The 12,797-nt window shown below is 44.9% G+C and overlaps 2 protein-coding genes across 3 annotated transcripts in view; one reads left to right on the forward strand and one right to left on the reverse strand.

Moving 5' to 3' along the window:
* COG5 (component of oligomeric golgi complex 5) overlaps positions 1-12,797 on the reverse strand; it is a 136,504-nt gene that overhangs the window by 100,027 nt on the left and 23,680 nt on the right. The window lies entirely within an intron of this gene.
* GPR22 (G protein-coupled receptor 22) lies at positions 907-10,229 on the forward strand. 2 transcript variants are annotated; one of them, XM_087722324.1, is made up of 3 exons: positions 907-1,758; positions 2,899-3,885; positions 8,446-10,229. In XM_087722324.1, exon 3 carries the CDS (start codon positions 8,470-8,472, stop codon positions 9,766-9,768), a length of 1,299 nt encoding a protein of 432 aa, XP_087578450.1. In that variant the 5' UTR covers positions 907-1,758; positions 2,899-3,885; positions 8,446-8,469; the 3' UTR covers positions 9,769-10,229. The 2 variants fall into 2 exon arrangements, with proteins under 2 accessions (XP_087578450.1, XP_087578451.1); XM_087722325.1 differs by lacking the exon at positions 907-1,758 and adding an exon at positions 2,393-2,495.

Here is a 12,797-nt window from a genome sequence, read left to right on the forward strand (position 1 = left end):
ACTTTATCCGCGGCCAGAAACTGAAAATAAATCTTATTTATTGCACAAATACAGCAAATGGTTTCGGACGAGATCTGCCTATGTGGGACAGATTGGGGTAGATTGTAGGAGTGATGCCGAAATATAATTCTATCCTATTTTATCTGTATCGCAAATTATTGCATTCTATTCCAATTTCATTTTAGACTGTGTTTTATTCCATCTTAAATCGTATTTTATTCCAAATCCACTTTAAATCATGTTTTATTCCCCATTCCATTTTAAATTGTGTTTCATCACATTTCATTTTAAATTGCTTTTATCAAATTTTTAGCAATGTTTTGTTTCTGGAACGTTGCGCTCCGATACGGCCCGAGGGCTAATCAATAAGGACTCGATGTACATAAGTGTTAATTTACCTCCACTAGACCGATTAGATCCCACAGATTAGGCCTCCTCCGAATTCCATCCGCCGGCCAGTGTCGACTGGCGAGTACTCGGAGGAGAGCCTTCTCTGTGGCTGCTCCGACCCTCTGGAACGAGCTCCCCGTGGAGATTCGAACCCTCACCACCCTCCAGGCCTTCCGCATAGCCCTTAAAACCTGGCTGTTCCGACAGGCCTGGGGCTAAAGAGCTGTTGCCCCCGTCTCGAATGGTATGACTGTTGTGTGTTTTAAATTATGCATTGTTATGCTTTGTTTTTTAAATTTTTTGTCTGTATCCCCCTTCCCTAGTTTGAGTTGTGAGCCGCCCTGAGTCCCCTTCGGGGGAAAAGGGCAGCATATAAATATTTATAAATATAATAAACTAAACTAAACTAAACTACACTAACTAATTTAGGCAACTCTTAATTTTGGAAACACTTTGCTCAGAGGAAGCACCAAAGGTGGCCTTAGCCTGTTCAAACTCTTGGTCATCCCATGGCTTCGGTTTTCATCCGAAATGTCTGTATAACAGGGAACCTGACAAAAATCTAGGCCGGATGCCATACGGCTGTTTGGAAATATATTATGCGTTACCCATGGTGCATATTCCACCTGTTCCCCCCACGATTGAAATGGGGGATTTCTCGTCCGCTGGTGCAGGATGTCGTCCCAAACCATAACGTTTTCAATCCCATCTTTTCAGTAAACTCTAGAGGCATCCTACGCCAATCATGGTGGGTCCTATTTTTTTGGGAAGCCCTTGAAAGAGGAATTTCCTCGGAGGAGAGGTTTAAAAAAAAATTGCTCCCATATTCAGCACGGGTTTTAAAGCCTGAACATCCCTGGCCAATCGTGAGATAGAGAACACAGCGCATTGCTCCCGCAGTGAAGGGAAGAGAGGAGAAGGTGGCTTGTCGTTCTGCCTAAAGCGGCTCGAACGAAGCCTTCCCCCCCCACCCCTCCCCAGACCCAAAGCTTCAAGCAAAGCCGCCTTTCTCCCCCCCACACACACCCCAAACGTTGCTGAACCTCTCAGCTTTCCAGATGTTAAACCGCTGTCATGATGCATTTGCAGATGCTTATTGATTCTGCTGGAGGAAGCGAGAAAGACTGCAGCAGGCGGTGGGCTCGGCGGCGTTACCAGCGGTGTGGAAGCAGGGAGACGCTGAAACAATAGCCGAGGCTGGATTTTTTGGGGTGGGGTGGTGGTGGTGGGGTGGGGGAGATGCTTCAGATTCCCTTCCCTTCGACTCGGCGAACAAGTGAAGGAGCCAAACAATACCTCGCCAGCATGAATCCCGCCGAGCTGGCACTGCTCAACCGTCTTCGGGAATTCGCTCAGCCCTCGCTGGAGGTAAGGAGCAAAATGCTTATTACAATCCGCGGTCTCGACAGCATGTAAAGAGAAGAGTTTCAGGAATGTTTTTAAAGATAACTTTGATTGTCTTTTATTTTCCTTTTACTGTGGCTCACGTTAAAAATGAAATCCTGTTGGTGCTCTCAAGATAAAAGTGCATATTTACCTAAACACATACATCACACACATATACACAGGCTATATATATATATATATATATATGTATAAATATATACCTGCACCATACATATGTATGTACACACACACACACACACACACACGTCTTTCAAGTTCAGCTTAAAATTCTGCTTTTGACTTCTCGGGCGTCTGTTTGATGGATGCCCGCAAGATTGGCACGACTGTCAATTTTTCATGTTTCATTTGGAGAGGTGGAAAATATGCAATTGGGGGGGGGATTTGAGTGGGGGGAGAAATGCTCTTCGGAGAGCGTGCGGTTTGAGTTCTAGCGGGTAGGTGTTCCTTTGCGTGGTTAAAAAAAAAAGTGGGCTTCCATCAAATTATTGGACAGCCAGGCATTTATTCCAACCCATCCGTCATCGACAGCTGCTCCTTGGGGGGGGCGGGGGGGGAAGATATTGGGTCCTACGGCAAATTTTTAATTGCTGGGTGGGAGAAGCACGGCTCGGTTTATGGGGTGCCCTGTTCTCGAATGCTTCCACCGAAGAAGACATGTTTGGAGGGGGAAAAGAACCCGCGAGGAAGTGGATATACAGGTAGGGATTGAAAAGGCAAGAACCCCCCCCCCAAAAGGTGAATTAAAATGTTGGCGAAGCAACTGAATCTTTTACATTGCATTTCATAGCGCCTCTCCCCTCCTCCCCCCCTTATTACAAATCCCTTCAATGCCATCTTTAAACACGTCCAATTTAAAAGATCAAGCTCGAAGATCTGTTTGGGGGGGGGGGAGGGGAGAACGAGCCATATTTGGAAATGCTTTGATCTTCCTTAAACGTTGCAAACTTCCCACCCACACCCCAAAAGAGGCACTGCGCACGGTTCGCATGGTTTGGGAGGGATGGGAGATCGTATCTGTCATGGATCGCTTTCTCCGAAACAGAATTGAATGTCTTATTTCCCCCCCCCTTTTTTTTTAAACCCCCCTCCCTTCCCCCAAAGGTTTTCGCGGTTTACTTGGGCTCGCTTAACGACGGCGTGAACAATACGTCTACCTAGGAATCTGAAGAGCGGGGAGGGGCGGTGTTGCAAGATGCGCTTATACGGCAGACTTCAAAGGAGGAAAAGAACGGAGATCTAAGCTGCGATTTGCACGACGGATAGTGCAACAGCGTAAGCCCCCCCTCCAAATGGAAGTGTTAACACGATGATTTCCTCCCTCAATTGTGAACCCCTCCTGTAAGTGGAATTACAATACAACATCATGCCACCAGTGAACGAGGGAACAGCCAAGGTTGTCGACTGCGAAAGGAAAACCGACAAACCAGAAGCAATCCCAAATTAATTTCCGATCTCGGGAATGTGTTCCTTGGGTCCGTCGCTTACAAGGACTAAAACTTTACGGAAACTATGCGTAGGATAAACCAGCTGACGCTGTCCCTGGCTTTTCGGCCAAACATATTAATATTGACGGCGTCGATTTCTTCTAGACAACCGGCGGCTGAGGCCTAATGGGCAGAAAGACTCTGCAAACCAATTTAAAAGTGCCGTGGGAGGATGTCGGAGTAAAGCTTTTGAAGCTGGTTCCTTTACTTTTGGCGCAACTTCAGGGATTTCTTTGAAAAAAACAAAACGGTCCCCACCTTCCCGAAGGATACAAATTTATGAACCCTTGGCCGGCCGTTTGCCACGAAAACCGATGTGTCTACCCCACCATTGGTTGCGTCAAACTTGGACGGGTCATTTTACGTTTCGGGGGGCGTCCGAGGTCGGCGGCGATGTCTCGGGAAACGGCAGCGGGAAAGCGCTGGGAATAAAGGAAAAGTAACATATTCGCCCAGCAGGCAAGCAGGCAGGCAGGCAGGCGGATCGTTCCGGCGGTCCGCCCTGCCAAAACGCCTGTCAGAAAAATCTGTCAGTGACACCATGTGCAAACTCACGACAAGCTGTTATTGTCAGCCGACAGGGCCGTGAGGGGATCCAATTCAGGTAAGGTCAGGGGCTTCCTGCCCCCGTTACGTTTAACGCTCCGCCGAAGAACAGAGCCGGAAATATATTTCATTTTAATGACCTTCTCTCTTGTCACCGTCTCTGCATTTGTTTAACTGAAGTCCTGCCTGATATGACTGAATGTTTACTTTCCGCCCCGAGAGAGGTTTTTTCCATTTCTGTGAGGTTTCTCTTTCCAGCTCCCCCCCTTGCAAGATTATTTCCTCCATCTTTACTCCACAGGTAGTCCTCGACTTACGACAGTGCGTTTAGCAACCGTTTGGAAGCGACAACGGCACTGAAAAGCAACGGATAAGTGTTTTTTTTTCCACGCGCACGATCTTTGCGGCATCTGCGTGGCCCCGTGATCAAAATTTCAGACGTTTGGCAGGCTGGCTCATACCTACGACCGTTGCTGAGTCCCGGAGGTCACGAGACCCACTTTTGCGACCTTCTGACAAGCAGAGTCGACGGGGAAGCCAGGTGGACTTCACAACCGAGTTACTAACTTTATCACCTGCAGTGATTCATTTAACAACGGAAGCGAGAAAGGTCGTAAAAAGGGGGCAAAACTCACTTAACCAACGTCTCACTTAGCAACAGAAATTTTGGGGGTCAGTTCTGGTCGTTAAACCGAGAACTACCCTCTCTCTCTCTCTTTCCCTGCCTGCCTGCCTGCCTCCCTCCCTCCCTCTCTTGTCATATGGTGCAAAACAACACAATTTATGGCACATTTAGTGTGACTATTGTCGTGACGAAGCACCCACTAAATGGCGCTAAGTCATAGTTATTCTCTGTTTATTTTCATGCCCAAAGTTATAACATAATAAATCCCGGTCTTTAAGAAATACCTCCCTTTATTGTAATAATTCCAATGTATCATTCCTTTGGTTTATATTAATTGAACAGACTACTGATAGTCCTCGACTTACGACCACCATTGATCCCAAAATTCCTGTTGTTAAGCCAGACATTGGTTAAGTGAGTTTTCCCCCATTTTACGACCTTTCTTGCCGTAGTCGTTAAGTGAATTGCTGCAGTCGTTAAGGGAATCCGGCTTCCCCATTGGCTTCGCTCGTCCGAAGGTCGCAAAAGGGGATCATGTGAACCCTGGACACTGCAACCGTCACAAATACGAGTCAGTTGCCATGCGCCGGAACTTTGGTCACATAACGATGGGGATGCCGCAAGGGTCATAGCTCTGAAAAATGGTCCTAAAGTCACTTTTTTCAGTGCTGCTGTAACTTTGAACGGTTGCTAAACGAACCGTCGTAAGTCGAGGACCACCTGCACCAAGGTTCATTGTTTCAACAAGAATGGCAGAGCAAATAAGTCAGATCCGCATTTTGCAAATCTACACAGGATGTCCATGTATACATTTTGCAAATTTGTGCAGGTAGTCCTCGAATTACGACGGTTCGCTTAGTGACCATTTGAAGCTACAATGGCACTGGGGAAAAATTACCGTTTTTCATACATGGCCCATGGTCACGTGATCAAAATTCAAGCGTTTGGCCACACTCGTATTTATGACTGTTGCAGGGACCCCTGGGGCGACGTGATCCCCTTTTACGACCTCCTGGCGGGCAAAGTCAACGAGGGAAGCCGGATTCACTTAACGACCGTGTGACTCGCTCAACAACTCCAGTGATTCACTTAACAACTGTGGCAAGAAAGGTCGCAAAAGGGGGCGAACTTCACTTAACCAAGGTCTCACTCAGCAACATCAATTTTGGGCCCCAAATTTGTGGTCATAAGTCGAGGACCACCTGTAATTTTGTTGTTGTTGTTGTTGTTGTTGAAGCTCCTCTTATTCCAGTGGGATCAAAATATAAACAAGCATTAGGGGACCCCCATTTAGTATGCTGAGCATATTAAAAAAAAGGTTATTTTCAGGCCTCTGATAGAAAAATTTCATACTGTTATAATAAAACCCTTAAGGGAGTAGCCACAGTCTAAAATCTAATGTTGAAATTACTATTTCATCGAATTAAGGTCCTGGCTTTTATGTCGGACTTTAGAACAAGTAGACAAAGGTGTATCACCTACTTCACTCTGTCGACAACAGACGCACAATCACAAACAGGCCTCCCTGCCTAATCAGGTAACAAAAATATGTTGTGATCTATTGCTTAATTCAACTCCATAATTTGACAATATACAAGCAATTTCTGCCTGCAATTAAAGCTTTCCTTAAAGGGAATACCACCACCACCCCAAATAAAAGTACATTTATACTATATATAAATAGTCATAAATGGGCATTAGGTATTTATGATCCTGATTTAAATGACTAATAATGGATTGTAAGATTATATACACACACACCTACCATTTACAGCTGTGTGCATTTTAATACAGTGAAATGTATAGCCAAAGCAGGTCCTTTCCCAGTAGGAAATTAAATTATTAATGAAAAATAAGGCTTGTAAGTTATTTTTTTAAAATTATACCATTTGATAAAGGGCTTTATTTAAAGATCTCAATCAAAAGGTTTCCAGATCAATTTTAAGAAACCAGGATGCAGTTTTCATCCATTCATCCATTCTTTTTTTCCACTCATCTACCCACCCATTTACTATCTATCCATCTACCCATCACCCATCCATTCAGCTACCCACCCATTTATCATCTGCCTGCGTGCCTACCTCCCCGCCTATCGTACCTACCCATCCATCTATCTATCCACCCACCCACCTACTCTCCCACCTACCCATCCGTCCATCCATCCATCTTCTGTCTGTCTGTCTACCATACCTACCCCATCCATCCACCTGAGTAGATGAAGGAATGGGAAGGTACGGTAGATTAAACAGACAGACTATCTCTCTCTCTCTCTCTCTCTCTCTCTCTCTCTCTCTCTCTCTCTCTCTCTCTCTCTCTCTCTCTCTCTCTCTCTCTCTCTCTCTCTCTCTCCATCCATCCATCCATCCATCCATCCATCCATCCATCCATCCATCCACCTACCCACCCATTTATCGTCTGCCTGTCTGCCTGCCTACCGTACCTACCTACCCATCCATCACCTACCCACCCACCTACTCACTCACTCACCCATCCATCCATCCATCCATCCATCCATCCATCCATCCATCCATCCATCCATCCATCCATCCACTTTCTTTCTGTCTGTCTATAAATCTATCTTCTGTCTGTCTACCCTACCTACTCCATCCATCCACCTGAGTAGATGAAGGAATGGGAAGGTACTGTAGATAGACAGACAGACAGACTATCTATCTATCTATCCATCCATCCATCCATCCATCCATCCATCCACCCACCATCCATCCACCTACCCACCCATTTATCTTCTGCCTGCCTGCCTACCATACCTACCTACCCATCCATCCATCCATCCACCTACCCACCCACCTACTCACTCATCCTTCCTTCCATCCATCCATCCACCCATCCATCCATCCACTTTCTTTCTGTCTGTCTATCAATCTATCTTCTATCTGTCTGTCTACCATACCTACCCCATCCATCCACCTACCAGGTAGGTAGGTACAGTAGGTAAACAGACAGACAGAAGATAGACTATTTATCTGTCTATCTGTCTATCCACCCATCCAGCCACCCACCCACGCATTTATCATCTGTCTGTCTGCCTATCTGTCTTGTCTGCGTTCCTGCCTACCTACTTACCTACCGAACCTACCCATCCGTCCAACTATCCATCCATCATCCATCCATCCACTACCCACCAATTTATCATCTGTGTCTGTCTTTCTGCCTGCCTGCCAGCCTGCCTGCTTGCCGTACCTACCTATCCATCCATCCACCTACCCACCCACCTACTCACTCACTCAACCCACCCACCCATCCATCCACTTTCTGTCTGTCTGTCTGTCTATCAATCTATCTTTGTCTGTCTACCATACCTACCCCATCCATCCACCTGGTAGGCGGATGAATAGGTAGGTACAGTAGGTAAACAGACAGACAGAAGACAGACTATTTTACCTGTCTATCCAGCCAGCCAGCCACCCACCCATTTATCATCTGTCTGTCTCTGTCTTGTCTGCCTTCCTGCCTACCTACTTACCTAACCATCCGTCCACCTATCCATCCATCATCCATCCATCAATCTACCCACCAATTTATCATCTGCCTGCCTGCCTGCCTGCCTGCCTGCCTGCCTACTGTACCTACCTACCCATCCATCCACCTATCCATCCATCTACTACCCACCCATTTATCATCTGTGTCTGTCTCTCTGCCTGCCTGCCTACTGTACCTACCCATCCATCATCCATCTACCCATCCATCATCCATCCATCCTTTACCTACCTTCACTAAACATGGAATTAAAAGCTAAGCAAGCTTTTCATATGCACCACACCTTCTCCTTAAAAAAAAGTAGCATCTTTTGTACCATCTCTAATTTCTGAAACCAGGTAGCCGCGTGGTGTGTGTGTGTGTATATCTATCTATCTGCTAGTGAAACTAAGGAAATTATTTTCTGAAGATAAGCGAAATTTAAAAAAAAGAGAGCGAAAAGAGAGAGAGAGCCCCAAATCAATCCTCTTCCTAACCACTCTCTCTGTCTTTTAGAGCAAAAGAAACTTGGGAGAAAGGATGTGTTTCTCCTCCGTCCCAGAAACCAACATGCAGTCTGAATCTAACATTACTGTCCGCGATGCCATCAGGGACTCTGAGCCCAATATGTACCAGCCGCTGTCTTACCCGCTGAGCTTTCAAGTTTCCCTCACCGGATTCCTCATGTTAGAAATCGTCCTGGGCCTTGGCAGCAACCTCACCGTCTTGGTACTTTACTGTATGAAATCCAACTTGATCAACTCGGTCAGTAATATTATCACGATGAATCTCCACGTTCTCGACGTCATCATTTGCCTGGGGTGCATCCCGCTAACCATCGTCATCCTCCTGCTCCCGCTGGAGAACAATTCCGCCCTCATCTGCTGCTTCCACGAGGCCTGCGTGTCCTTCGCCAGCGTGTCCACCGCCATCAACGTCTTCGCCATCACGCTGGACCGCTACGACATCTCCGTCAAACCCGCCAACCGGATCTTGACGATGGGAAGGGCCATGATCCTCATGACGTTGATCTGGGCTGTCTCTTTCTTCTCCTTCTTGATCCCGTTCATCGAGGTCAACTTCTTCAGCGCCCACAGCGCCAACACTTGGGAGAACAAGACGCTGCTGTGCGTCAGCGCGAACGAGTACCACACCGAGCTGGGCATGTACTATCACCTGTTGGTGCAAATTCCCACCTTCTTCTTCACGGTGGTCGTGATGCTCATCACATACAGCAAAATACTTCAGGCGCTCAACATTCGCATCGGCACCCGGTTTTCCACAGCGCAGAAGAAGAAAGCGAAAAAGAAGACCATTTCCATGGCCACCCAACAAGAACCCACCGAGACGCCGCACGCCAGCGGAGGGAGAAATGTGGTTTTCGGCGTAAGGACTTCCGTTTCGGTTATCATCGCTCTACGGCGGGCGGTGAAGAGACACCGGGAGCGCCGCGAACGGCAGAAAAGAGTCTTCCGCATGTCGCTGTTGATCATTTCCACTTTTCTTCTCTGTTGGACACCAATCACCGTTCTAAACACGATCATTTTATGTTTGGGACCCAGCGACCTTTTGGTAAAGCTGAGGTTGTGCTTCCTGGTTATGGCCTACGGGACCACTATCTTCCACCCTCTCCTGTACGCTTTCACCAGACAGAAGTTTCAAAAAGTTTTGAAAAGCAAAATGAAGAAACGGGTCGTTTCCATCGTGGAAGCCGACCCGATTCCAAACAGTGCTGTAATACACAACTCCTGGATCGAGCCCAAGAGAACCAAGGCTATCACTTTCGAAGACAACGAAGTGAGGCAGAAGTGTTTAGTACCTCAAGTGGTTACGGATTAGATTCCCGTATCCGCTGGATTATTTAAAGGGGGGGGGAGGCGGGGAGTCAAGGATAAACCACGACTGCCAAATACGGAGATATTTTTTTTTTTAAGGGAGAGAAAATATAAGCCAGGCTGTGATGGTTTGACGTGCGTTTCAAGACAGACCAGAAATGGCGTATTTATTTCTACATTATTTGAGACGTGTGTTGCATGGCGGTTTGTAAAATCCTGGTTATCATTTTGTCAATACTCTGTTCCTCCAATATACCTTTAAGTAAATATTTTCTAACAAGAAAAGCCTTAAAATAGTGCTCACTTAAAAAAACAAACACCTGTCTCTTTTGCTTGTAAATATGTAAAGCTTTGTTTTTTTTAAAGTTTGGGCCGGAGAAATAATGCAGGTCGGTAAGGCCTATTCGCGCGCCTTATTTTGGCACCGTATTCAGGTTTCTGACAATAAACTGAAAAACATTTTCTCAGTTATAATTTATAAGCTTAAAATTATCGCTTTGTGCCCCGAATAGCCACTAGCTTTGTGAGTTCAAGGTACTCTATTTTGAGCCGCAATATATGACTTTATAAATAGTTTTCATCAGAAGGATATTATGGTTTTATATATGTGTGTGTGTGTGTGTGTGTGTGTGTGTGTGTGTGTGTGTGTGTGTATACATACATACATACATACATACATACATACATACATACACTAAATATATACCTACCTCCCTGGACTCAGCTGATAAGGAGGAGGACCTGTGGCTTAATGGTTAAGACGTTTGCCTAAGATGTAATACAGCACAGGTTCAAATCCCAGTAAGGGTATGGCTAGCTGATGAGAGCTAAATAGCTTGAAATAGATCTATACTAGTCTCCCTTTATTTATTTATCAGCACAAATACAACACAAAATGTAACAAAGGCAACAGTAAAATATTGGGCTTTCTGTCTGGATGGTCTCTTGTGACGAGCCGATGGACAGAGAATGGAAGCAGTTAGCTTCCTCCCATAATTGGGGCATACCAGGGGTTGTGACACTATCTATCTATCTATCTATCTATCTATCTATCTATCTATCATCTATCATCATCTATCATCATCTATCTATCTATCTATCTATCTATCATCTATCAATAAAACTCAGTGTGAGAGAGATTTGCTTTTAAATAAGTGAAACACTACTGTACAGTGAGAATTTTCTAAAGTGTAATTCTTTTTTAATTCTTCCTAAATTTCTGTTTGGCTAACAGGAATGAATTTGTGTGTTTTAAAAGATTCTTCCGTGCGTATATATCAATGTTTCAGTCCAGAAATATGGGCTTTATACACTGTGAAACTGCTTGTTGTTCCTATTTCTAAGCAAATTGGAGTTGATAAGCCAAAATGTTTTGCCAAATCAAATACCTCCGTTCAAGAAAACAAGAAAAGCCAATTGTTTGGCTATTTATTCCATAGTAATCATATTTATTTATTGGTATCCTGCCTTTATTATTTTTATAAATAACCCAAGGTGATGAACATATCCAACACACAAGTCACCAAGCTGGCTTACATGGCTAAGGTGCTGTGGTGGGTTTCAATTTTTTTTTAGAACCTCTTCTGTAGGTGTGGCCTGCTTTGTGGGAGTGGCTTGCCGGCCATGTGACTGGGTGGGAGTGGCTTGGCAGTCATGTGACTGGGTGGGCGTGGCCAACTTGTAAAATGTGGTGAAACTCACTTAACAACGCTCTTGCTTAGCAACCAAAATGTTGGCTCAGAAACTCTGGCATTTGAAGCACGCAAGTCTTAAAGCTGTCGAGTTATAAGACCCTTGCGCCCCTAACCCTTTAGAAAAAAAAACCTTAGGGGTGTTCAAACTTGACAGCTTTAAGACTTGTGGACTTCAACTCCCAGAATTCCTCCTCTCGCTCTTCATCTTGATGTCCGGACAGACGGGGTGAGGGACCTGGAACTGGTTCTAAACGGCACTGTAGATTTGTGGAACCTCTTCTATAGAAGAGGTTAGAACTGGCAGGAACCGATCCCTGCTAAGGTGGGACTAGAACTCGACGTCTCCTGGTGATTTACCTAACATCACCCAGTTGGCTTTCAGGGCTAAGGCAGGACTAGAACTCCCCATCTGCTTGTGATTGGGCCGAGGTCACCCAGTAAGCTTTCATGCCAAAAGCGGGACTAGAATTCTGGTCTCCCACTTTTCAGCCTGGGGCCCTAATCACTGGACCAAATTGGCTCTCCTATACCTTTGATATTTCCCAAATCACTCCGTGTTTTGAAGATGTCTTTTGTGTTCCACACTAAAATTGACTCAGTTATTCTAATTTTGCAACACCCTGTTTCAAGTCCATTCTGAAATGCTGTGGGCATCCAACAACTCTGTTATTCGACTCCGACTCCTATCCTATCCTATCCTATCCTATCCTACTCTACTCTACTTCTATTCTACTCTATTCCTACTTCTATTCTACTCTATCCCTACTTCTACTCTATTCTACTCTACTCTATTCCTACTTCTATTCTATTCTTTTCTACTCTATCCCTACTTCTACTCTATTCTATTCTATTCTACTTTATCTCTACTTCTATTCTATTCTGCTCTATTCTATTCCTACTTCTACTCTATTCTATTCTATTCTACTTTATCCCTACTTCTATTCTACTCTATTCTATTCTACTCTATCCCTACTTCTATTCTATTCTACTCTATCCCTACTTCTATTCTATTCTACTCTACTCTATCCCTACTTCTATTCTATTCTATTCTACTCTATCCCTACTTCTACTCTATTCTATTCTACTCTACTCTATCCCTACTTCTATTCTACTCTACTCTATCCCTATTTCTATTCTATTCTATTCTACTCTATCCCTACTTCTATTCTATTCTACTCTACTCTATCCCTACTTCTATTCTATTCTGCTCTACTCTACTCTATTCCTACTTCTATTCTATTCTACTCTATCCCTACTTCTATTCTGTTCTATTCTATTCTACTCTATTCCTACTTCTACTCTATTCTATTCTACTCTACTCTATCCCTACTTCTATTCT

The sequence above is a fragment of the Thamnophis sirtalis genome, unplaced genomic scaffold (genome assembly GCF_051295495.1).
Source record: "Thamnophis sirtalis isolate CommonGarterSnake01/CBP01778 unplaced genomic scaffold, rThaSir2_p1.2 scaffold_9, whole genome shotgun sequence".
Taxonomy (NCBI): Eukaryota; Metazoa; Chordata; class Lepidosauria; order Squamata; family Natricidae; genus Thamnophis; species Thamnophis sirtalis.